The following is a 24,580-nucleotide window of genomic DNA, read 5'->3' as shown; positions in this document are numbered from 1 at the left end:
GGAGGGGAGAATCTCTGGGTGCTGGCTGCAGGCAGGGGCTTGGCAGGGCTGACTCCAGAGCCTACTCCAGCCGGGAGTTCTGGAGGCAGAGGGCCCTTACTGAGCCACTGGACAAGCCTGAGACACAGCTGGTCTCCTACAGGTGCAAAGACAACCAGTGCTGTCTCTGATATGCCAGTGAAGGTTGCCTAGGCCATGTCTCTGAGCCTCTCCCCCAAGAGCAGATGAAGAGGGATGTATAGAATGTAAAGTAGTCAGGATGGCAGGCAGGGGCTGGCCCTATGAGGCTGGGACAGGGCTTCGGTCCCTAATCCCTGAAGTAGTGGAAAGCCATGGAAGCATTTGCATTTTGGAAGTAATAAAAAAATAACTAACACTACAAAGTGTTTGCTTTGTGTCAGGTTCAGTGCTGAAGGCTTTCCTGGAATATCTCACTAGATTCTCACATATGTGAGAATGGAATTCTTTCTATTTTATCAATGAAAGGCTTGATATGAGAGATGTTAGAGACTCATCTGAGAGAGCCACAGAGAGGAAGCCATGGGGTCTGTGTCGCTGCCTGCAGGGCCTGGGTTCAGAAGTGCAGGCCACACACAGCCCACCCAACACTCATTACAAATTCCTGAGGTGGGAATGATTCTTCTCATTTTACAGTTGAGGAAGCAGGCAGAGAGAGGTTTAGCAAGTTGCCTGAGGCCACACATTTGGCAACTGGGACTTCCCTTTGCTTCTCATCAAATGGTCTTGAAAAATGTTCTAGGGTCTCTGTGGGAAGGTTGGGAGGGGATGCACAGTGTAGGCAAGGTGTGGGACCATTGGCTTGGCTGGGACAGAGAAGTGACAAAATATAGCAGACACATTTGGGACCTGGTAAAACAGGTAGGCCTGAAGGGGTTGGAAGGGGTTGGGGTAAGGGTACAGCCAGGCAGGATTGTGGTTGACTTGGGCAGAACTGTTCTCTGAAGCAGAAGGGATGACTATGTGGAAGCACAAGTCTGTTCTGGGAGGCAGCAGTTCGGGGCAAGGCAGCACCATGCAGGGGTGAGTCAGGAGATGGTTTGTTCTCAGGCCTGGAAGTTGCAGGGACGGATTTTCAGCAGAGTAGGTGAGATGCAGGCAGGGGTGAGGGCTGCCAAGGAGAGGGACAGAGTGAGGAGAGGACCCTGGGGGAAGGGGACGAGGAGGCAGGGAAGAGACCACAGTCAGCTGGGTTGTGCTTGCTGAGGGTAAGAGATGGATTAAAAATGGTGTCTGTTCGGCAATGCCTGGCATCAGGAGCCATTTGGGTGGTATGTTAGAGTGTGCCCAGGGGTGAGGTGAAGAGATTGGCACTGGGGTTAGCCTGGGGAAGCTAAACTACAACAGAGAGGTGTAGTGGGAAGACACCTGGGGCTCTGGTGGGAGGTCCTCAGGTATGACTCAGCAGCTCCTGGTGCCCTTAGGGTGGGGAAGCCCCCTAAGGATGCAGTGATAAGGAGCCACTGGAAGAGACAGGCCTCAGGAGACACCTGCCCTGTCCGCGCCTTACCTCAGCCGTCTAGCCTCAGAACTGTGAGAAATGACTTTCTGTTGTTAAAACCATCTGGCCTGTGGTTTTCTGTCATAGAAGCCCTGACCTGGACAGATAAGCTGACAAATCAAGTGGACAGAAGGTGAGAGGGAGAGGGACAAAAAGATATTGAGAGACATGATACACAGACTTGAGGGTGAGGGAGAAGGAGAATGCACCCTCCATGGAGCGTGAGATCCCAGGGAGGCAGCCTCCTCCTTCATGGCGGGAGAAGGGGGTACAGATGAGCACGGGGTGTTTCAGGGAAGGCAGGAGTTTTCTAGCTAGGATCCACAGCAAGTGGAGGAGTGGGAACAGAGGGGTTTGGAGGAGCTACTGTGCAGCGTCTGGGCAGTTGGCACCTGGGGGGCTGGGAGGGGGTGCCCAGTTCTTGAGCAGGACAGAGGAGCTTGGAGTTCCTTGCTAAAGGAGGGTTCTGAAATGAGAAATTGTGGAATCTAAGCTGGGGAGGAAGGGCCATGGAGAATGAATGAACACACAGATATTGGACAGACAGAGGGACACATTTGTTCCGTTGGCTCTTTTGCACTTTGAATGCTACAGCCAGGATGGGATGCCACCTGGGGCAGAGGGCAGCCCTGCAGCCTGAGTACAGACCCGAATGAGGTCTTCTCCTGAGTTTGCAAGGGGAGGTTAAGTGAGGAGAATAGGGCAGCTAAGAGGAACAGGGCTCAACCCTTGAGCTCATCCTGGTAGCATGGGTTGGGGACCTTGGGGGGCTCCCCTATAGGGGGCTTCCGCAGCCCTAAGGGCATTGTGAGCTGCTGAATCACACCAACCTGGCCATCATGCACAGCAACCCTATCTCACACTCAGGCTTAGATAGTACAATCATGTTGATCATAGATCAGAAGGCCCAGGACACAAAACATGAGACTGCACTGATCCACAGGGAGAGCCCAGGAAACAGCCTGGCCATCAGGAGGAACCAACTGCCTGAGGACCCCAGGCCTCTGACTACATCTCCCACCCTCTCCCAGACAGCTTGGGGGACAAAATGGGCCTGTATCCATCCAAGGCCTGGACTGGGCTGGACACCCTGTGAGCTCAGGGCCTTCTCAACCTCTCCCTGATTTCAGAGGACCCACCCATAGGGCAAGGAGTAGGAATGACTGTCACCCAGGCAGAATCCCTCTCTTGGGTCCTCATGACCAGACCATGGGGAAAGGGGCTGAGGTAAGCCAAGCATTTACCTGTCTTGGCTTTCTACCATTATGAAGGGGGTCTGTGAGGGTAGTGTGCTGATCTTATAGAGGAAGACAGGGAGTTAGGTCCAAGGCCCAATTCTGAGGCTGCCCCCTTCCCAAATCTCCCCTGTGACCCGAGGTCAGTGGCAGACTTCAAGGACCCAGGGCCAGGATCCCCTTACCTGGGTCCCGTGGCCTGCTCCCCATCTGCATGCCGCCTAACGGGGGTCTTGTGTCTGGTCCCAAGAGCACGGCAGACCCATCTGAGCAGCTCTCTGTTGTGAGAGGGGAGGCCCAGCCCACCCCGCCAGCCGCCTGGGGCCCCATGTATATTTAATGATGTCTATTATTCCTGTTTTGTCTCTGGAAAGGAGCAAGCAGCTGACAGGAGAGCCGGGAACAGTCAGGAGAGCTGGGCAGTGGCTCCCTCCACACTCCAGCCTGCTTGAGGCCCTGGAGGAACTCTCTACCCGTCTCCTAGCAGGACAGGACTGTCAGCTTGTAAAAGGCACACCTCCCCCGGGAAGCCCTCCCTGCCGCCTTGCACTCAGTGTTTTTGTTTCTTCCACAAGGACAGGCACAACTCTGGGGAGGCGGAGGCCTCAGCCCCCCTCCATCCCTGGCTTGAGGTCATAGGAAAGCAACCAGCTAACTACCTTGTACTACCAAAGGGGCCTTCCAGGGCTCTCCAGCCCTTGGTTGATCCTCCTGGGCCTGGGAAGACCCACTCTCATCACCACAGGCTTGGGCCTGCTCCCACAGGGCCCAGGCTATACCCACTCTGATTGCCAGGTTCATCGCTGCCCCCTAGCCCCCTGCCCAACCTGGCAACAGAGTCCAGTAAGTTTACGAAGTTTCCTTTAGTCTGAACAGAAATAACTTTTATTCCTTTATTTTAGAAAGGAAAGCAAGGGGCTTAGAGAGAAAACAAGAGTCCAAACTCATCAGTCCCAGGTGTGCAGGGCAGGGTCCTGGGGTTTGTGCTGGGCAGGGGCTGCCCTGGGAAGGGAGGCACTTTAGGACCACTCAGGTTGTGATCTGGTTTCCACCATGGGACAGCCCCATGTGGGGGGATAGCCCCATGTGGGGGGTATTTATGGGGCTTTTGTCCTAGGAAAGCCCTTTCCTGGAGTACCAGAGAAGCTGGCAGGAGCTGAGGGAACAAGGTACCCTGACAGTAGCTACAGCCTCAGGGACCCATCTCCCCAACCAGCATGGAGCCTGCCACCAGTTTTAGGCCCTGGTTGGGGAGTAAGTAGGTAACTTGCTCCCTCAGTGCCCAACAGGGATCAGGGGTAGGAATATAGGCTACGAGTTCCCAACATGGAAACCCACCAGGGGGATCAGGCTCATGGGAAATGTCCCCAACAAAGCCCAAGTCCTTCAACCTCACCCCTCTGTCCCAACACTCTTCATCATCTATTGAAGAAGCTTCTGGAAACATCACAGATTCAAGGGAACCCTTTCCTGGGGCATATGTATTTGTGTTTTTCCTGTTTGGGCTTGTGTGTGTCCCAGGGGGGACACCTTCCCAGACGACGAGGCTGGCAGGCGCTGCTACTTCTTCACAATCTGGATGACATCCTCGTGTTCCATGGTGTGGGTGAGGCCCACTCGCTGTGGGCTATACTTGGTGCTGGTGCCCTGGGTAGGGATGGGGTAGAGGGGCCATGTCAGCCTCTAGATTGGCCAAGGCTGGAGTTATACTGGGAATGAATGCCAGGGTAAAGTGGGGGCCTTGGCATCAGCAGCCCCACATGCCCAGATAGCAAGAATGTCCCAGTGGTCTGACTCTCCTGGGATCTCAGAGGTGAGGATGGCCCATGTCTAAGCTGGGTGGGTCTAAACACTCCACAAAGCAGAAGAGTCATAGCGGCCCCCACATGAAAGGATGGGGATGCTGTGTGGAGGAGGGCAAACATCCTGCTCTGAGCCTAACCCAGGGGCAACACTGGACCTAAATCCCCACCCACCTCCGCCTGGACTCACCCACACCAGGGCGTACTTGAACTGGCTGGCGAGCGACCGGTGTATGCGGTGGCACTAGAGACAGGAGAGAGTCAGAGAGGTGAGTTCCTGCACTCAACGTTTTTGTTGCTTCCAGAGGATTAGGCACAACCCCTGGGAGGCGTAGGCCTCAGCCATCCCTCCACCCCTGGCTTGAGGTCATAGGAAAGCAACCAGCTAGCCACCTTGTGCTACCCAAGGGGCCACCTGAACTCAGCCGTCTACCTACAGTCCTGGGCATATGCTGGGCAGCAGCTTTTCTCACAGCAGGTGCTCCAGCAACTGAGACCTTGAGTCAAGGGATGTCACATGGCTTCCTAGTCATGGCTGCAAGTGGATCTGACATTCCCACTCCTGGATCTGCCCAAGAGCTGCAGTGTTTGGCAGGAAGGCTTCTGAGTTTTGCAGCCCCTCTGCCAGCCCCTCCTGAATACAATCTGACAGATGCTACTTCAGAATGAGCCAAGGTGGCTTTTCAGGACATCAGCCTCAGTTTGGAACCACAAGTGCTTGGTCACTGTCTCTCACATTTGCTGGCTCTAGCTGTGGCCTGCAGCCCACCCCACACATCACATCCCTGCTCCCCTATCCCCCACCGCAGCCTACATTCCTCAACACTCCTGGGTACACATGAAGGTCACAGAAATCCTAGCAGCGAGGAAGTTGGAAAGAGACCTTGGAGGGGCAGCCAGCAACTGCCCCAGAATGTGGACCACTGGGTGCCACTGCAGCACAGTGGTGGTGGCAGGGAACAGACTGCAACATTGCTTCTCCTCCCAAGTGCCCACAAGTCTTACAGGCCCAGGCCTGCAATAACATTTCCTGAGCTTATACAGGAAGCTAGCTGATTCTGGTGACCAAGTGTTAATGCTTCAGATATGAGGTTCTCCCCAAAAACTCATGTGCAAGACAAGGTAAGAATTTTCAGAGGTGAGGGCTGGGGATGTGGCTCAAGCGGTAGCGCGCTCGCCTGGCATGCGTGCGGCCTGGGTTCGATCCTCAGCACCACATACCAACAAAGATGTTGTGTCCGCCGAGAACTAAAAAATAAATATTAAAAAAAATTCTAAAAAAAAAAAAAAAAAAAAGAATTTTCAAAGGTGAAAAAATTAGGAGAGTGGATCAGATTATTAATCAGTGGATTAATTCACCAACAGGGGTCCAGGCCAGGTAGATTACAAGGGCTCTGTGGGTCTGTAATCCCTGGATGAGAAAAATGAGGCAGGAGCTGGGGCAAGATTGTAGGTCTAACTGTGGTCAGCATATAAGCAGAGGCCAGGGCAGGGCAGGAGATTTACTTATATTCTGTGACAACTGGGACAGGTGTCACCTGTGGGGAGCATGAGCTAAAATGGAGGTGGCCAGTGAAGGGAAGGCCCCCAAAGCCCATCCCCAACCTGCTGACTTGTTCTCACTCCTGGGTCTGTTGTCTGCTACCTTGGCCCCTGCTCTCGGATTCTGCTCCTGCTCTGGGGCCTCTGTACCTGCTTTTACTGTTGCCTGGCACACCCTCCTCTTCCTGGTGTCCCATTCTTCCTCCCAGGCATGGCTAAAGCCCACATCCTCTCTTGCAATCAGCGGGGCCTGATGAGGTAGGAAAAACTCCCCCGCAATGCAGGAAGAATCCAGAAAGGGCCAGCATCTATTTGCTACAGCCTGCTGGGCTTCTGGCAGGGGACACAGCAGCTAGAGTTACAGGAACAAGCCTGTGGGACGGAGCCTCCACCATGGAGCTCCTTTTGTGGGTACTCTTAGTCTCCATGGTTCCTGCTTAGCCTGCTGACCTTCACAACCAGGCCCTGAGGAAGATGTGATTTTTACCTGACCCCACTTGTCTCATCACCTGGAGGCCAGCACCCGGAGACCTTGGGCTGAATTCACAGATGCAGGAGACCAGACTGCAGGACCACCCACCACTGTCTTTCTAATACAGGGACAACTGGGTCTCAAAGGGTCCCCTGCCTCCAGAGAAGAAATGGGCAAAAGAAAAAAAAAAAAAAACCAAGAAAACCAAAACCCAGGAAGATGGTCATGTGCGCTGAAGCATTGTCCCAGCTCTGGGTGGGCTCCTACAGGGTCACATTCAGGCAACAGTGTTATCAACAGGCAGAAGCACTCTCATGTTTCCTGAGTCCAGAGCTCCCTGCCTGGGGTGCCTCCTCTACACCCACCCTTCACTGTGAGGTCTGGCTTGCTCTACAGGGCAAAATGCCTCCCTGACCTCTGTACGGACCAGGTGCCACCTCCACTACCCATAAGTACAATGGCTTAGTTCTAGGACTGGGTGCTTGCCACCTACTGGCCCCAAAGGACCCTTGTTTTGGCAAGACTGGGCTACTGTGTTCAGTGTTGATGCTCAGTAAACACATGCTGAAAGAAGGAAGCAGTCAAAGCCACCCAGGCCGGGGAGTTGGATAGGGCAGGCCAGGCTTAGGAGTAAATGGCCAGTCTGCCACCAGGTAAGAGGACAGAAGTAGGTCCGAGGCCTCTCCCAGACTCACAGCTCCAGCCCCACTAGAGAAACATTTTAACAATCTAGGAATACCAGGGGCAGTAGCTATCTTGGACTGAACACCAGAATGAACAACAGCCATGGCCCCAAGGAGCTTGAAGCACCAGAAGTAGGGAGACAGCACCACTGCTCACCGCCATCTACCCTGTGCCAGGTGGAATTCTGAGAGCCTTACACATTTGCCCCCATTTGCTGTGACCCTCCTAACTGCTCGGGAGGCCAACAGCATCATCCCACCATATAGAAAGGCAGAGCCCCCGACATGCAGGTGGGGAGGGGTAGCATGGACTCAACTCTGGCCTAACTCCAGACCCTGCCTTCGCATCCAAGAGCAGGCGAGGCGAGCACCCCAGGCAGAATGGAACCCCAGGGCCCACAGAGCTACCACCCTTGTTTAAGGAGATTTCAACTCACCACATGCTCCACAGAGGCTCCTTTCCGAAGAATGATGGCATCTGTGAAGTCTGGCCTCTCTGCAGGGGGAGATGGGGGGAGAATATCAACCAGTCGTGGCCCATGCTGCGGAGGCCCTCTGGTTCCCAGGCCTTACCTAACCTTGCCCCCGATAGCCAGTACACTCTCAGGATACACCCTTGTGCTATCTTCTACAACTCTGACGATGACAGAAAATCAAAAGTCCAGGATTCATGTGTCTGCCACCCCATCAGCCATGATGGCACTTATGAAGATGAGCCACTTGGAGCATCTGGACTGAATGGACAGGAAGTGAGTGGCTGTTGGAGCCTAGGCAGGGAAGCTGTGGCTCTCCCTTCATCCACAAGGTCAGGGTGGAAAAATGCCCAGACGCAGGCCTGTCAATGTGACACAAGGAAGACAACCAAAGCTCCTGATGTGGGGCCTGCCCCTGCAGAGAGAGGTCAGGAGGGCAGGGACTGCTGTGGTCAGTGGGGATCTAGGGCAGGCTCTACGAGAAGCCCCAGCACTCAGCTTTCTCTGCCACACAGGCTCACACAGAGACCTCCACCAGCTGGGATGGAGAGCAGTGGCCTGCTCTGAGAGACAATCTGGGCCAGGGCTGGCACTGGGATCTCAGGGTACCATGTGCAGGGTAGCAGCCCTGTGGGAAGGGTGAGGCTCAGTCATTTCTTAAGCCGAGTCCCACCAGACTCACGTCCTCTCTTCTTGGTATAGATGCAGGTCAGGGCCAAGTACTCCCAAAGCATCTCCAGCAGGTAGTCCAGGTTCAGTTTCATGCCACAGCTACAGGGAAAGGAAGTGGTCTAGTCAGGTAGCGGCCTAGGGGACTCAGAGGCTTCTCACTGGAGAGAATGACCTCTGCTGGCCAGGCACCAAGGCTAGTATGGCCCTACAAGCTCCCATGAGGAAACTAGCCTGTCTCCCTGATGTACTCCTGGCTACCAATGACAATCATGCTCAGAGTTCAGTGTCTCCCTTAAGGCCAGTATGGCTATGCTCTACGAAGAGCCCACAGCCTCTGTGCCTGGCCCAGGCCTGTTGTGAGAGACTAACTGGAACTGGGTTGAGATGGGATGATGGGCAGAGACTGAGAACGCAGAGTTCACATCACCCTGAGAAGAAAGAGTGGCTGCCAAGGACCTGAGCAGCCCACAGGGGCTGAAAGCAGCTAGACCTGTGGGGAACCCTGACTTGACTGAGTGACCTCAAATGCACCCTAACTCTGGAGAACTGTTGTGAGCATGAGCAGGTAAAGGTGTGCTCTGTTCTTGTGCCCTGAGGACAAGCATGTACTTTCATGCCCCGAGGATAAGCATGTCCTTCCGTGGCCTGAGGGACCTGGGATATAGTAAGAGGGGGTTGAGGAGCTGAGATCGCCTTATGGATGGGACATTGCTCTTTGCAGGGGCTGAAATGTCCCAGGAAATGGTCCTTATCCATCATCTGCGGCAGCCACCCCGACTTGGTCCCTAAGCATCTTGCTCCCACGTGCTGGGCTTCACTGTGAAGTTGCAGAACGACAGGTCTGAGCCAGAAAAAAGCAAAGTCAAGTACTTAATCCATCCCAAAGAGGAACCCTGCAAGGCAGCGCTGGGGAGTAAAAAGCTGTTAGCACAGTGCAGCCAGTTTGGGGAGCACCTGGGACCCATCCTGTAGAGAAGGGCAGGAAGCAGGTGGCCAGGGATGGACCTTGCCCACCTGAGAGCTTAGTTCCCTTTTCCCCTTGAGCTGTGGTCAGACATAAGCCATGACTTCCAGAACACAGAGAGGAGGTTGTACCAGGGCTCTGGGGGACACTGGCTCATTAGTAGGCTAAGAAGCCCCTTAGCCATTCAACCTCAATGCTGAAATCCTTGCTTACCCAGAGCCCCCCGGTTACCAAGAACAACCTGTGGCAGTTGAGGCACTTGCATTGTTTCCTGGGCCTCATGAACAGAGAGCTCTCCTCTGGGAGGAGAGGCTGGACTTCATGAGGTCACATGAAGCCAGAGGTGCCTGACTTTTCCTCCAGGCCTGTCAGTTGGGACGGGAACACAGAGCAGAGACAGCAAAGTGTCAGGAGGTCAGCACCTTACCTGATGACTACACTGTTGGGTTTCCGGGCCAGACGGTCCACTTCTTCCATGGAGATCTGGTCAATTTTGTTATACACCTGAGATTGAAAAGGTAGAGATGGGTAGTGGGGAAGAAAAGGAGTAGAGCAGGGCAGGAAAGGATCTCATGTCTACCTGCCTGCAGGTTCATCCTCGCTCACCTGAGCGCCCCCTCTCCCACTGCTGCCTCAAGGATGGGTAAGGGTACAGGGGCTTGGGAGTGGCTAGTCTCCCCCAAAAAAGGAATGGCTGGGCTACAGCCCTGGTTTCAAGTTCTCCATGTCTATAAGAATGAAGCAGCAATTGAGGCAGAGGGCAGGGGAGGAATACGCACAGCCCCAGCCCTCTGCAACTCTCAAGGAGCCTGCCCAGGGCAAGAGCAATGGCGGCCAGGCATCTAGATCATAGGAGCTCAAGAAAGGCAACCAAGGGAAAGGCCACATGGCCTGGGGCCAGGGCACTCCACCCACATGAGCACCCCTGAGCAGTGGTACCACTTACATACAGGCAGGGCATGTACACCCGGTTGCCCACGATCACATCGATGAACTCATCTGGGGAGCAATCTTCTCGGAAAAGCACCTCTGCATTGAAGATCTCTGAGGGACTCAGATTAAGGGCAATTTGTACACCAACAGCCCCTCATGCCCCAAGAGCTCCAAAGGTGTCCAAAGAGCTAAGCAAAAAACATGCTGGCTGGAAGGGGCCTTGGCCATGATCTGCTTGCAGGTTCTACAGACTTTATTTTTTAAATTATTTTTTAGGTGTTCATAGATCTTTCTTTCTTTCTTTCTTTCTTTATTTATATGCGGTGCTGAGAATCTAACCCAGTGCCTCACACATGCTGGGAAAGTGCTCTACCACTGAGCCACAACCCCAGCCCTCTAAAAGATTTTAAAGCTTGAGGAGCCCTCTCATTTTTCACCCCAAACCACAGTATGCAAAAATTTCAATCAATAAGCCATTTAAATCTTTGTGGTCAAGAAGCGGGGAAATGTACTTCTAGAGTCCCCATGGAACTCTAGGTTTCCTTGCAGGAGCATCCTGTGAAAGCTGGGCTGACGCGGTCTGTTCCACATGCACTTTCCCTCTGGGGGGTTTTCTGCCCCTACTTGCACATCTTTGGTGACCAGGGGCTCACAACATTCTTGGTCATCACATCTGACACTATGGGTTCTCCCTCTGCTGAGCTCAACACTGCCCCTGAGGCCCTGACTTGTCCTCAAGGCTTCTGATAACAGGAATGCACATAGCCTCGGATCCTTCCTGAGGCTTCTCCAGGCCAGGAACCCCCAGATGTCCCATGACATCTCATCTTTCTCCCAGATGTCACTGGCCACCAGGGTGTCTAGAACTCAATGAGGAGCCAGGAAGCCTTCCTTTGGTGCTGGGGAAGCCCTGGCAGGCTCATGTAGCGTGGGGGGAGCTTTTCCAGAGGCTGCTCAGATGGCTCAGGAGTTGTTAATGGTGATCTGCTATCCCAGGTGGCCTTGTGTATAGGATGCCCCAATCGCTCTTTGGGAAGGATACTGTACTCATGCAGAATGAGCTGCACAAGCTTCTCCGAACACTGGGTCAACGTGACTGTTGAGTTGAAGGAGATGCCACCACCTTTCTTGGGCTGGAGCAGGAGAGAGGAACAGGGAGAGCTGCTGATGAAGAGGTAATAGCAACGATCTCTTGGCCTCCACCAAGGTTCTGGCAGTCCAGAGTTGTCACTGCCCTGGTCACAAAGAAGCCTACCTTGAAGTAGATGTTGGGCTTGTGCTTGTTGAGGCGGATGCCCACTGACTCCAGCTCCTTCTCCAGCAGACCCCTAGATAGAGCGCTTCATGAGCCCCTCACTGGCTGCCGACGAACAGGCTCTGCAGCCTGCATGTTAGCCAGGAAGTCCCTTGGACCCACATGGAAACCAGCTCCCTCCTTGACCCCAGCAATACAATGCCCCAAAGCTGCAGTGAAACCCTTCTGCCATGGTCAGAGGGGAGGCTGGCTCAGTGTACAGTCACCAAGCATGGGCAAGCAGCATGACCCCCTGGGAAGTAACCAAGGGAGGTGCTGCTTTGGCCCTTAGGACCCCCATGGGTCTGCTGCGGCAGACGTAGGCCGGTGTGCCCTTGGACAAGAGGCTGTGGGGAGAGTCAACACTTCTGCTGCTTGGGTTGGACTTGTGGCAAATTCTGGACAGTGACCAGGACACCTAGACCACTGTGGAAAGAAGCCAGAGCCAGGCCATGCTCCTTATTTCCCAGCCCCAAGATGCCCCTGTGTCATCTAGACACAGCCCGGAGGACAGCACATCCCAGGCTGGGTGCTGCTGGGTTACAGATGAAGTCACTAGTACTCCCATGTGAGAGCCAGGGACCCACAGAGCACCCACCGTGAGCCCAGGAACGCAGGGGACCCTCCCTAGACAAGTAAGCCTGCCCCCCTGCCCCACCGCGCAGACCTCTGCACCTCTCCCTTGGTGGCATCCAGCATCATGATGACAACATCAGCCGTACGCGCCACAGCAATCACTTGACGGCCACGACCTTTCCCTGGATGGGTGGAAGGGAGGTGATTACCCACTGGCAAGTGTAGTCACATACGTAGGACCTCCACCCAGCCCATCACATCACAAGCTCCTGTCCTTACAGAGCCACCATGGTCTTTGCCACATGCCACTTTGATTTTCCTGGTGTTCTTCTTCAGTCCATAAGCTGTTTTACTCATGGAAACTTGTTTTAAAGTCACCACCTTAGTGGATTGGCAGGATAATGATGGACCTGTTTTCCCCACCCCTACCTTGTAGCAAGCCCAGGCTAGAAGCTTCGTGAACATTTCTTCACTTAATCCTTAGAACTACGATGTGAATGCCTGCTCATTTTATAGAGGCAATCACTTTGCCTGAGATCACAGAGATAGTATGCAACAGTATTTGAACCTGAGCCTGTCCTTTCTAGAAAACGGATAATATAACCAGAGATCCAGGGTGATCTCCATGACAGTCCGCCAGATTCCAACAATCAGTGTCAGAGCTCCACTGCCTCCCTCCCACCCACCTGTCCCTCCTCACACCTTGTGCTGCGCCTTCAATGATTCCAGGAAGGTCCAGGAGCTGGATGTTGGCACCTTTGTACTAGAGAACAGAAGAGAACAATGTAAGGTAAGGTTGGCTGACTGATGCAAAGGGCCTGCTTGACCCTGAGACACCTATGACAGCTCTATACCTCAGGGCTTATGGGAAAAACAGATGCCAACTGTGGCCACCTGTGAGCCTCATTTTCACCTCAGCTTGGTGCAGACCAGAGCCTAGGAGATTAAGAACTGCCTGGGAGGGCTCTTGAGATCTAGTTCCATAAAACTCACAGCTAATGACAACAACCCTTCACAAAGAGACTCCTTCACCTTGGAGACTCAAGGTCAAAGCACTTGTTGCCAAGGCAAGCACCCCACAAGGCTTTGAAGCTTTATAAGAGACAGACGGATGGAGCCAACCAGCAGTTAATGACCAGAACTGAGGCAGTATGGGGAGCAGAGCACTAAAGGGAACCAGGCAGTGCTGCCGTATGCTGGCCGGCCTCACAGAATGAGTCAGGGCAAAGCAGTTCAGCTCTGAGCCTGCCCCCATGCAGGAACGCCAACCTCTTATTTATACACACATGAAAAGTATCTGCAAAAGCGCAAAACAAACACATTCTTTCCCCTCCTGGGGCCCGGCACACCCCACTTACCTCAATGACCCCAGGGATACACGTCAGAGTGGTGAACTCGTAGGATGCAGCTTCACTGGCCGTGGAGGTCATCAGACTCAGGAAGGTGGACTAGGAGAAAAAGATCAATGCACTGAGAAGTCCTGTTCCTGTCTCCTAGGAGAGTCCCCTGGGAGGGAGGCTTGCTGGGTGGGTGTGGGCAGCAGGAAGAGCCTTCCTCGCCCCTGGCTATAGGTTTGGGTAGGTGTTTCAAGAATAACTGCTCAGCGGAGAGACTCTCCTCTGGCCCTGCAATGATGGATTAGGCACCAGGGGCGGGGCCTGTGTTCCTTGGCCTCAGGTCTGAGGTAAAGGTGGGTACCTGATTTCTAAAGGGTCCCCCACATGCGTCAGGAAGCCTTCCTGGCCCCATAGCACTTGTGAATCCAGGATCCAGAGTTTGCTCTTGCCCCAGGAAGGCTGTGAGCAGTCCTACGTATGAAAGATATAATGGTCCTGGGAGCGATCACTGCCAAGACACTGAGCAATGCTACTGGAGGCAACCTTTGGGATAGTGTATAATCCTGTCACCTTTCTGGTAAGAAGCCTGGGCCCTCCCATGATGGGAGAGTCCGTGTTTCTAATAGTGCAGGTGGAATCTGCCATAGGGCCCAGATCCCATACAGCCCTCAGAAACTACAGAGGTTTTTACCAATTTCTCTCTCTGTCTGATGCACATACCAATTACACAGGCAAGAAAACCAATGTAACAAAACACTGTCCAGCCGGTATACCGCCCCACATGCAACAAGCATTCAAGAAATGGCTGCTGTGGCCCACCTCCCAGAGGAAGGAGCTGGCCCAGAGGAAGGAGCTCCACACACTGTTTACAGTAAACTGACTCAGGAGTCGCGCTGGCACCTGATACAAGCCCTGATCATTGCTCATGTGGCTTGCATTCGAGCAGCATCCTACCGGCCTTGTGTCTACCCTTTCTTTACCTGCCCTTGTCTATCATCTGTATAGCAGCCAATGATTCTGTTAAAAAGTTAGTCAGGGGGCTGGGATTGTGGCTCAGCAGTAGAGCACTTGCCTCGCACATGCAAGGCCCTGGGTTCGATGCTCAGCACCACATAAAAACAATAAATAAATAAAATAAAGTTATTTAAAAAACAAAAAGTTTGTCAGTAGCCAAGTGTGGTGGCACATGTAATCCCAGCTACTTGGGAGGCCAAGGCAGGAGAACTGCAAATTCGAGGCCAGTTTCAGCAACTGAGTAAGGTCCTAAGCAATTTAGCGAGCCCCTGGGGATATTGCTTAGTGGTAAAGCGCCTCTGGGTTCAATTCCCAAAAAATAAAATAAATAAAAAGTTAAGCCAGTACCCTGAATCTGGTTTTTAATACACCATTCTCCAATAAAAGGAACCAGGGCTCTGTGGAGAATTAGCAGATCCTATAGTAGGACAGAGAATATGTAAGGTGAGCCTTGAGCATTCTGAGGTGTTAGTGAGGAAGTGCTGGGAAACACAAGACAGGAATATGTCCAAAAGCCAGGCTCCTGGGGCTGGGCTGTAGCTTAGTGGAAGAGCACTTGTCTAGCGTGGGTGAGGCACTGGGTTCAATCCTCAGCACCACATGAAGAGGAAAAAAAAAAAAAACATGAAGGCAGGCTCAGTGGTAGAGTGCTTGTCTGGCATGTGCATGGCTTGGGGCTCCATCTCCAGTAACACACACACACACACACACACACACACACACACACACACACACAAAAGCCAAGTGAAATAGCTCCAAAGCTAGAACAATCTGAACAACAAAACAGTAAGGGAAGTATTAGACGGCACAGAAGTAAATACAAGCCCATGTGGATATCAAGATTGAGTAAAACAAATGTCTAGAGAATGAAACTGATGAAATTATGTTATGCATATATTTGCATATTCAAATATGCCATAATGAACCTATTATGTATAATCATAATACACCAATAAAAAAGGTGCTAAAATCAATAAATGGGGCTCTAAGGGTGGAGCTCAGTGGTAGAGCACCTGCTTAGCATGTGTCAGGCTCCAGGTTCCATCCCCAGCAGCAAAACAAATTTAAGAAATAACAAATAAACAGGAGAAAAGAGAGAAATCTCCTATACACAACAATTCCAAAAATGTATGTAACTCTCCCCCCTCCAGAAGGTGAAGTCCTGCCCATTTAAGTGTTACTGTACTTGAAGAGGAAGGAAACAGAGTGATTCTGCAGTGCAGAAATCTGAACACACCATCTGGGCCAGGTGGTCAAAGTCAACATCAACACTGGTCAGTCATGTTGACAGCATGAACCTTTTACACAACATAAAGGAAAACAGCACTTAACCTCTGTGGGCTTCCTCCCTACACCAGAACCCCAGATAAAGGCACAAGAAAAACACCCGACAAACCCCAACTTTTTGCAAAGGTCCAGGTCATCAAGTCAAATAAATCTAAGAAACTGCCTAGAAGAGTCTAGGGAGACATGACAGTTAAATATTATTTGGGGCTAGGTGTGGTAGCACACGCCTGTAATCCCTGAGGCTCAGAAGTCTGAGACAGGAGGACTGCAAGTTCAAAACCAGCCTCAGCAACTTAGCAAGACCTTGCCTCTAAATAAAATATTTTAAAAAGGGGTGGGGGATGTAGCTCAGTGGTTAAGCACCCCTAGGTTCAATCTCCACTATCATTAAAAAAAAAAAAAAAAGTGATGTGGGATCCACACAGAAGGGAAAGGTAAGTAAGAAAATCTGAATAAGGACCTGAATTGAAAATGAACACGTAGACAATGCTTTATGAGTTGTGACAAGTGTGCAATCCTTGTGCAAGATGTTAACAATAGGGAAACTGGGTGTGGAGTACAACGGGAACTCCCTGAACTGTCTTTGCCATTTTTCTGTAAATTCAAGACTATTCTAAAATAAGAAGTTTTAAAAAACTTCTTGGATCATGTTTCTTTTCTGCTTGAAACCATGAAATGACACTTACCTTACCCTCCACATACAATGTAAAACAATATGGATTTTACCACTAAACTGAGCAGCTTTTCAGAAGAAACCTTTCTTAGAAAACTCTGCAGTGATACCCACATCACTCTTCTCTCTAAGCCAAAATCCTTCTGACAGTTCCAAAGCCCCCATTCTCTCTGATTAATCTCCTCTGCTCTCCCTGATGATCATTCAAACTCAGCCACCCTCTCATCCCAGCATACCAAACAAATTTGCTCTCCTCCCTCTGCCTGGAAGGTTCTCACCCAGGGCTCTCCAAGCTCTCTCACTTCCTTCAGGCCTCTGTTTAGATAGCCACTCATCAGAGAAGTCTTCCCACACCCTGACATAACTCAGGACTTTGCTGCCCACTGCAGGTCACCACTTGGTACACCCAATCTGTATTTGCTTTCATCCCATCCTCTGGGAGGAGGGAGTTCTTTCTGTGTGGGCAGGGACAGAATTCGCTTGTTCCCTGACCTGTCTCCAGTACCTGGTACAGTGCCAGCATAAGGTACACACTCAATAAACACCTGCACTGATGGATAAGGGGGGGAGACCAACGACTGCTAAGGAGAGGGACGAGTGCAGGGGGAGGTAGGGTCTTCTCTGGCCCAGGGGCTTACCAGAGAGGCAGTGATGGGGAGGCTTAAATGGTCATCTGTTTGAAGATGGTCTCTTGCCTTCTTCCCTATTATGGTTTAGATCTGGAACATCCCTCAATGGCTTATATATTGAAAGTTTGGTTCCCACTGCAGTAATGATCAGAGGTGGGGCTTTTGGGAAGCAACTGGATCCCACGAGGGCTCTGAACTCATCACTGGATTAATCCATTGAGGGATTCACAGCTGAATGGCCTATTGGGAGAGGTGGGACCTAGTTGGAGAATGGGTTCTTGGGTACTGTGTCCCTGGGGGACTATATCTGGTCCTCAGCCCTCTCTGCTCGTTTTCTCTGCTTCCCAATTACCAGGAAGCAAACAGCTTTTCCCTACCACGCCTTTCTACTATAATGTTTCTGCCTCACCCCAGCCCTAAAAGCAATGGAGTCAGGTGATCATAGACTGAAACCTCTGAAATCAGGAGCCAAAAATCTTTCCTTATAAATAGTTTTTCTCAGGTATTTTGTCACAAAGACAAAAAGCTGACTCCCCAAGGCCCACACTGACCATCACTGACCTTACCCACAGAGGGAAATCCAATCAGTGCCACTCGGGCATCACCTGACTTCATGACATCGAAGCCTTCTCCTTTGGTTGAGGCTGATTTGGATGGTTCCAAGAGCTGGGCTCGATACTTGGCAAGTTTTGCTTTCAGCAGGCCCAGGTGATACTCAGTGGCTAAAAGAGGCAAAGCAAGATAGAAGGTAAGTATTCAGAATCTCCAAACCTGACAGGTCAACTGCAGCCCCACACATGGCCAGGGAATGTCAGAACCAGACAACAATCACCACTAAGGAAATCAGGAAAGAAAAAGCCACCTCTCTGTTTAAAATATCTCTTGGCTTCTCACCTCATTTAGAATGAAATCTAGTCTTCTTGTTGAGTCCACCCCCCATGTCAGTGGTTCTCAATGGAGACAGCACTGCTCCCTGGGGAGCATCCTGGAAATCCTAGAGATATTTTCTGTTCACTCTGATTGACTTGTCATATCCCTAAGACATCCACAAAGGGAAACCTGGGTTAGGATCCCCAGGGCCTAGAACCTAACTCTGCTGCCACATAAAAACAGGACATTTTTCTTTGGCAGTGTTAACATATATTGGAATTCCCAGAAATTTAACTGTTGTGCACAGTAAGGGAAGGCTGCATCATGTTTTATTTTTGTTCTTGTTTTGACACCGGGCATTGAACCCAGGGGTGCTTAACCACTGAGCCATATCCCCAGCCCTTTTTTATTTTGAGACAGGGTTTCACTAAGTTGCTTAGGGCCTCACTAAATTGCTGAGGCTTGCTTCACACTTGCAATCCCCCTGCATCAGTCTCCTGAGTTGCTGGGATTACAGGCATGTATCCCCATACCTGGCAATCACACTTTATTTGGAAATTTACTATTCTGGGATGTCATGCTATCATGGCAACACCTCTTGTGGGACAATCCACCTGCGATGGTCTGCACTGTGGGTGATTCTACCCAGAGGTGTGTGTGCTTCAGTTATTTCATCATAACTTCCTGGTACCTTAGCAGCACTCCAGCCTTCATATGGCGAAATAACACTTATTTTCATCATAAATTATTTTCCTTTTTTCTCCTCTTTATATTACTATTAGGACATTATATTGATTTTTTTTCAAATTTTGCGAGTATATAACTTATATTATTAATGGGGAACTTTATTTCACATGTCAAAAAATCCAATAGAGGGAACTCTTGTTGAGACTGAGAACCAGGACCCCACGTGACCCAGCTCCTGGCTCCTTCTCCAACTATCTTTTCTCAACAAGCTGACCTCATTCCTGCCGCATGACCTTTGAATACATTGTTCCCTGTACTTCAACCAGATCTTCCCAGAGCTGGCTCCTTTTTACCATTCCAGAGCAATTCAAAGGGCCCTCTCCTGCCTGGCCTCAGTGGGTAATGTCAAATGGTGGTTGAGAGCCTGTGCTTCACAATTCCACCCAGCTATTACTGGCTGTTTTACTTAGGAAAAGTTACTTAATCTTCTTGTACATCAGTCTTTTAACCTGCAAAAACAAGGATGTTAGCAATAACAACCATGCTGGATTTCTGTAAGGCTTAGAGAAAACACTAGAACACCACTTAGCACATAGTGAGTACTCAATAAAAATTGGTCATTATCCACAGTAAACCCCACTCCTCCTCAGGCTTGTCTTGGCCTCATGATCCTGTTTATTGTCTTTACTGCTCTTAGACTACTTGAAACTATCTCATCTCTTACTTCCCTGACTGATATGGCCAGAACTGTGGTAGTTTCACCCCAAGCTTCCTCAGCCTGGAACTCAGGCAGAGTTTAGCAAATGAATGAGTGAACTGATGGCAGTATGAAAGGGTTAAGATATGGATTTAGCAACAGTCAGGTTCGTATAGTCCTTCCTGTCATCCTAAATCACAAAATCCCCAGCACCTCTAAAGAGAAGGAGTAGGTCTCAGTCACCTTTGCATAGCCCTGTCTACCACGGCCAGAGCAGCAGCATCTCTAGCCTCCCCTAGGCCTTCCTGATACTTTCTTCAGGCCTTACAGGGTGATACTCCACACAGCAACCAGAGGGAACTTTTAAAACAGAAATCAAACTAGCTTTCCCCTGCTTAACATCCTCTGCCACCTCCCATTACCCAGAGTCTTTTCCACGACCCATGAAGCCCTAAATCATTGGATTCCTCCTTTCCCATCACGGTACTCCAGTCTCAGACCTTTTGAGTTTTGAACATAACAAGTTCATTCCTGCCTTAGGGACTCTAAACTAGTTGTTCCTTTTATCATGAACAGTCTTCCTCCAGATCCTGCATGGCCGGTTCCTTCTTTTCTTTGGGGCCTCAGCTCAAATACCCACTTCGTTGTGGTCTTCTCTACCATTCCACCTAAGCAGGCCCAATCCCCAGTCCCCACCATACCCTCACCACTCCACTATATTACCCTGGTTAGTCTTCATATTTACTGTGACTGAAATTATCTTGTTTATTTGATTCCTAGTTTACAGGCTGTTGACAGAAGGGACGGATCTGTGAGGCAGAGATGTGCCTGGTGTGTTCATCACTTTAAAGGCTCAGGAAACAATTTACAGAATGAATGAATCACAGAAGCCCCACAACTCTTCAGACTTCAGACTAAATGGAGCCAAGGGAGGGCAGTCAATGAGACTTGGGTTTCTTGCCTCCTGCTCCTGCAAACCTGAACCTCACAGCACTGGCCCAGGGAATTGCATCTCCAGCATCCTCCTTATCTAGACTGTTCTTGCTGTGCCACCATACACTCCTCAATTCCTATCCCTTTGCCTCAGCAGTGTCCCCTCACCTGTAACACCCTTCCACCTCAAGTCTCACTTGCGCCCAGTGTCACGTTCTTCTACCCTCCCCTCTCCAGATTTCTTGCTTCCTCATGTGGTATCTATGTTGGAAATTTATTTTAAACATTGAGTGCTCACCTTGTGCTCAGTACTTTGTAAATGTTATCCAATTTAACTTAATCTGGGAGCTGAGATGGAGCAGGGGGTTATTACTATCACCATTTGTAAATGGGGACCTTGAGGTTCCAAAGTATGACTTGGAAATGACTTTCCAGGGTGTCAGAGCTAGTAGGCGGTGGAACTGGGGTTCAAACCCAGGTCTTCCAGATTCCAAGTCCTGACTACCTGCAACACCTCACTGGCTCAGGGCTGCAGGGTGAGGCTGCTCTTGGGAGAGGTCTTCCCTTGCACTTCCCAGCACAAGAGGGGAGACGACGAACTCTCCAGGGAGTTCTCCACTCGGCCACCTGGTCGAGCACTGATTAGATCTATTGGGGGACTCTCTAGTCAGGAGCACTGGGACCATGATCCCACATGGCCCTGCCTCGGGCGCGCTGGGCGGCCGCAGTACTTCTCTGAGGCCTCCCCCATTTTACAGACAGAAAAACTGAGGTAGGCAAAAAGGAAGGCCACTCCGGGCCGACCCTCACCCTTGTTCTTCTGCGTCCGAGCAATTTCTTTCTCGATCTCCGAGATCTTCTCCAAGATCCCCATGGTTGCGGCAGAGATGTGCGCACGGACGCCGACAGCCGCAGCACCGGGAATTCCGGTGTGAGCGCGGCGACAGCGTGCGCCCGGAAGCCTACTGCGAACAGGGTCTTCCTGGGCGCCTTGTGCTCCAGGATTAAGAGCCCGGGCAGGCGATGTGGAATGGAGTATACTTTCCGTTCCGCCCGCTTAGTGGGCCCGGCCACCAGACAGCTAGGATGGGCTGGGACAAAGCTAGACGGGGGCGGGGCAAAGAGGGGGCGGGGCAAAGACCCGCAGGAATGGGAAGAGAGAGAGAACTTCCGGTGGTCCCAGCCCTCTTACTGTGGGTGGCAGCTGGTTTGGGGGCTTGTTTGTTTTTGGGTTTGTTTGTTTTGGGGTGTTTTTTGGTGGTGCTGGGGATTGAACCCAGGGCCTTGTGCAAGCGAGGCAAGCACTCTACCAACTGACCCATGTCCCCAGCTCGTCGCAGCTGGTTTTGACAGTGTTTTAAAAGGAAGGGGCGGAGCTGAGAACGTTGATGGCTCGCCTCATTTTGTAAAGAGGTTCCAAACGGGGTCGCGTTTACCACCTTAAATTAACCAGGTTCTCCAACCTAGCACTCTCCTGCTGGGACGCAGTATGGAGCACCTCCTACATGGAATTCTTAGCAAACAAACAAACAAAAAAACTGTACCTGAGCTGCAACATGAGGAAACACCAAACGTGTAAAAAATGAGACATTTTATAAAGCAAGTGGCCTGGGCTCTTCAGGTCCCTTCAGATTGTGGGTGACTGGGGGAGAGGGAGAAAGTAGGGTGTGGGGGGGTTGTTCTAGATACAATATGAAGACCTTGACCCTTGACTGGATCCTGGTTTAAAAAAAAATAAAGCAGCTATGAAAGAATTCTGAAGACAATTTTGGGAAATTTTAAATATGTGTTGGATGTTGAATGTGCTGCTTTTGGGGGGGGGTGTGATTATTTATTCTTAGCAGATGTAGGGCAGTATTTAGAGGTTGTATTAGTCTGCTCTGGCTGCGGTGGAATACCATGGATATGGTGGCTTAAACAACAGAAATTCATTTTCTCGCAGTTCTGGATACTGGAAGTTCAAGATCAGGGTGCCAGCATGCACTGGTCCTGGTAAGGGCTCTCTTCCTGGTTTTCCCTGGATGTGGGTGAGGTGGGTGTGTGAGCTACTTTCTTGTTTCATCCTCACATGGCCTTTTCCTTGGTGCATGCTCTTAGTGCAAGCTCAATAGTGGTATCTTTTCTTATCATTGCACTAATTCCACAATGAATTCATTGAAGTCATTGTGCTCCCCCACTGGGCCCCTTCTCCAATAGGATTCTGTGGAGTAGTCAAGGTTTCAACTTATGGAGGGGCAGTTTAGTACATAATGGGTGAAAAATTATCACACCTTGAGCATATAGTTCAAGATATGTATATGTTTAGAGAAAGCATGCTAATGTAAATGTGGCAATATGTGAATTGTTGAACCTGGAAGAAGGGTATATGGGTATTTATTGAATTATTCTTTCAACTTTGTGTGTGTGTTACTGGAGATTGAATTCATGGGCACTCTACCTCCCAACAACATCTCCAGCCCTCCCCCCTTTTTCAGTCGTTGATGGTCTTTTTATTCATTTATTTATATGCCATGCTGAGAATAGAACCTGGTGCCTCACACCTGTGAGGCAAGTGCTATACCACTGAGCCACAACCCTAGCCCCATCTCCATCCCTTTTTATTGATTGATTGATTGATTGATTGAGAGAGAGAGAGAGAGAGAGAGAGAGAGAATTTTTTTAATATTTTAATTTTTTAGTTTTCGGCAGACACAACATCTTTGTATGTGGTGCTGAGGATCGAACCCGGACCACACGCATGCCAGGCGAGCGCGCTACCACTTGAGCCACATCCCTAGTCCCCCCCCCTTTTTTTTTTTTTATTTTGAGATAGGGTCTTGCTAAGTTGCTGAGTCCAGCCTCAAGTTTGCAATCCTCTAGAGCTGCTGGGAATTCAGGTGTGTGCCACCATGCCTACCCTCTGTAGGTTTTTAATAAAAAGTTGGAGGGGCATCAGGCCTTTGGAAATCATCTGTGTGTTCAAATCTCACATATGTGAGCTTGATTAAATTTCTTAACCTCTCAAAAACTATTTCTATATAACAAAAATGAAATAAGATAATGACTGTAGAGCACTTGGTGTAAAATTTGCTTGCTGATAAGTTCTCCTTGAATGCCAGAGCCAGTGGAAGTCAGTTCTCCTCTGTGGGACTCAGATACCTCCTTAGAGTCAGCCCATATTTATTGAGCACCTGCTGTGTGCCAGGCTTTGGACTAAGGAGGGACTTTGGGGAGCCTTGAGCTTGCCATTCAGTTTGCATTTTACAAGTTGAGGTTGTGAGCCATGGGAAGTTCCTAGCCTGGTGCTCAAGTTGTTGAATGGCAGGACTGAGTTTTATACCCAAAGCTATCAATTTCAAGTCCAGTAACATCCCCACTGCACCAGGTTACATGGTATACCGTAGGCAGAATATATACATATGATTTTTTTTTTCACGGTTTCAAGACATGACAGAGGTGAGAGCATGTAAGGAACTGGGAAGGTCCATGTAAATGTTGAGGCCTGAGGAGCCTGGGCCCAGGGTTGGGTCTCCAAGTCCTCTGTGCTTCCAACTTCTTTGTGATGTGGCTCCTAGGGCCTCCTTTATCTCCAACCCCGAGCCCACAGAGACCCACTTCCAGTTTTACAGTTGGGGAAATGGAAGAGCTTTGGAAAATTACTCACCTTTTAAGATCCCAGCATCTTTCTGCTCTGTCTTCTTCAATGACAATCCATGAAGGCTTCCACTGATAGCCTGGGAATTGGGACTACCTGAAGGGCCCTGGGGAGAATACCGTATATAAGCCTTCTCTAGGCAACCAGCCTTTCCAGGAAGGTTGGGGTTTTCTAAAACCCTAACCTGGGAAGCCAGCTGTGAATCTTGCTCTTTGCGCTGCCCAAGGAATTGTCCTTGAGATTAAATTTAGACATGTCTGTAGATGCTGCTAGTGGGCTATTAAACATTTGTTTTGTGCATTAAAAGACTCTGTCACTGGGCATGGTGGTGCACGCCTATAATCCCAGCAGCTCAGGAAGCTGAGACAGTAGAATCACAAGTTTAAAGTCAGCCTCAGCAATTGAGCGAAGCCCTAAGCAGCTCATCAAGACCCTGTTTCTCAATAAAATATAAAAAAGGGCTAGGGATATGGCTCAGTGGTTGAGCACTCAGGTTTAATCCCCAGTACCAAAAAAAAAAAAAAAAAAAAAAGGACACTACCAACAAAATGAAAATGCACCCCACAGAGTGGGAGAAAATATTTGCAAATTATATATCTGAAAGGATCAATATTCAGAATATGTAAAGGAGACCTCCAACTCAACAACAAAACT

At 50.4% G+C, this 24,580-nt stretch overlaps 1 protein-coding gene across 1 annotated transcript; it reads right to left on the bottom strand.

The window, feature by feature from the left end:
- Positions 1-3,611: 3,611 nt before the first annotated feature.
- On the bottom strand, positions 3,612-21,274 carry Drg2 (developmentally regulated GTP binding protein 2). Its single transcript, XM_026408715.2, has 13 exons — positions 21,103-21,274; positions 17,667-17,827; positions 13,524-13,613; positions 12,868-12,928; positions 12,257-12,347; positions 11,551-11,623; positions 11,338-11,428; positions 10,309-10,406; positions 9,790-9,866; positions 8,409-8,497; positions 7,691-7,749; positions 4,747-4,800; positions 3,612-4,401 (listed from the first exon to the last, which is right to left on the bottom strand). Exons 1-13 carry the CDS (start codon positions 21,164-21,166, stop codon positions 4,315-4,317), a joined length of 1,095 nt encoding a protein of 364 aa, XP_026264500.1. The 5' UTR covers positions 21,167-21,274; the 3' UTR covers positions 3,612-4,314.
- Positions 21,275-24,580: the final 3,306 nt, after the last annotated feature.

This window comes from Urocitellus parryii, chromosome 7 (assembly GCF_045843805.1).
Source record: "Urocitellus parryii isolate mUroPar1 chromosome 7, mUroPar1.hap1, whole genome shotgun sequence".
NCBI classification, from domain to species: domain Eukaryota; kingdom Metazoa; phylum Chordata; class Mammalia; order Rodentia; family Sciuridae; genus Urocitellus; species Urocitellus parryii.
The sequence above is the reverse complement of the archived record's forward strand: the minus strand, read 5'-3'. Positions and strand labels throughout refer to the sequence as shown.

Coding starts and splice junctions, on each gene's coding strand:
- Drg2 (XM_026408715.2), bottom strand. CDS start 21,166: ATGGGGATCTTGGAGAAGATCTCGGAGATCGAGAAAGAAATTGCTCGG. Junction 17,828..21,102: donor TCGGACGCAGAAGAACAAGG/GTGAGGGTCGGC, acceptor TGCCTCTTTTAG/CCACTGAGTATCACCTGGGC. Junction 4,801..7,690: donor GAGCCTCTGTGGAGCATGTG/GTGAGTTGAAAT, acceptor TCCTGTCTCTAG/TGCCACCGCATACACCGGTC.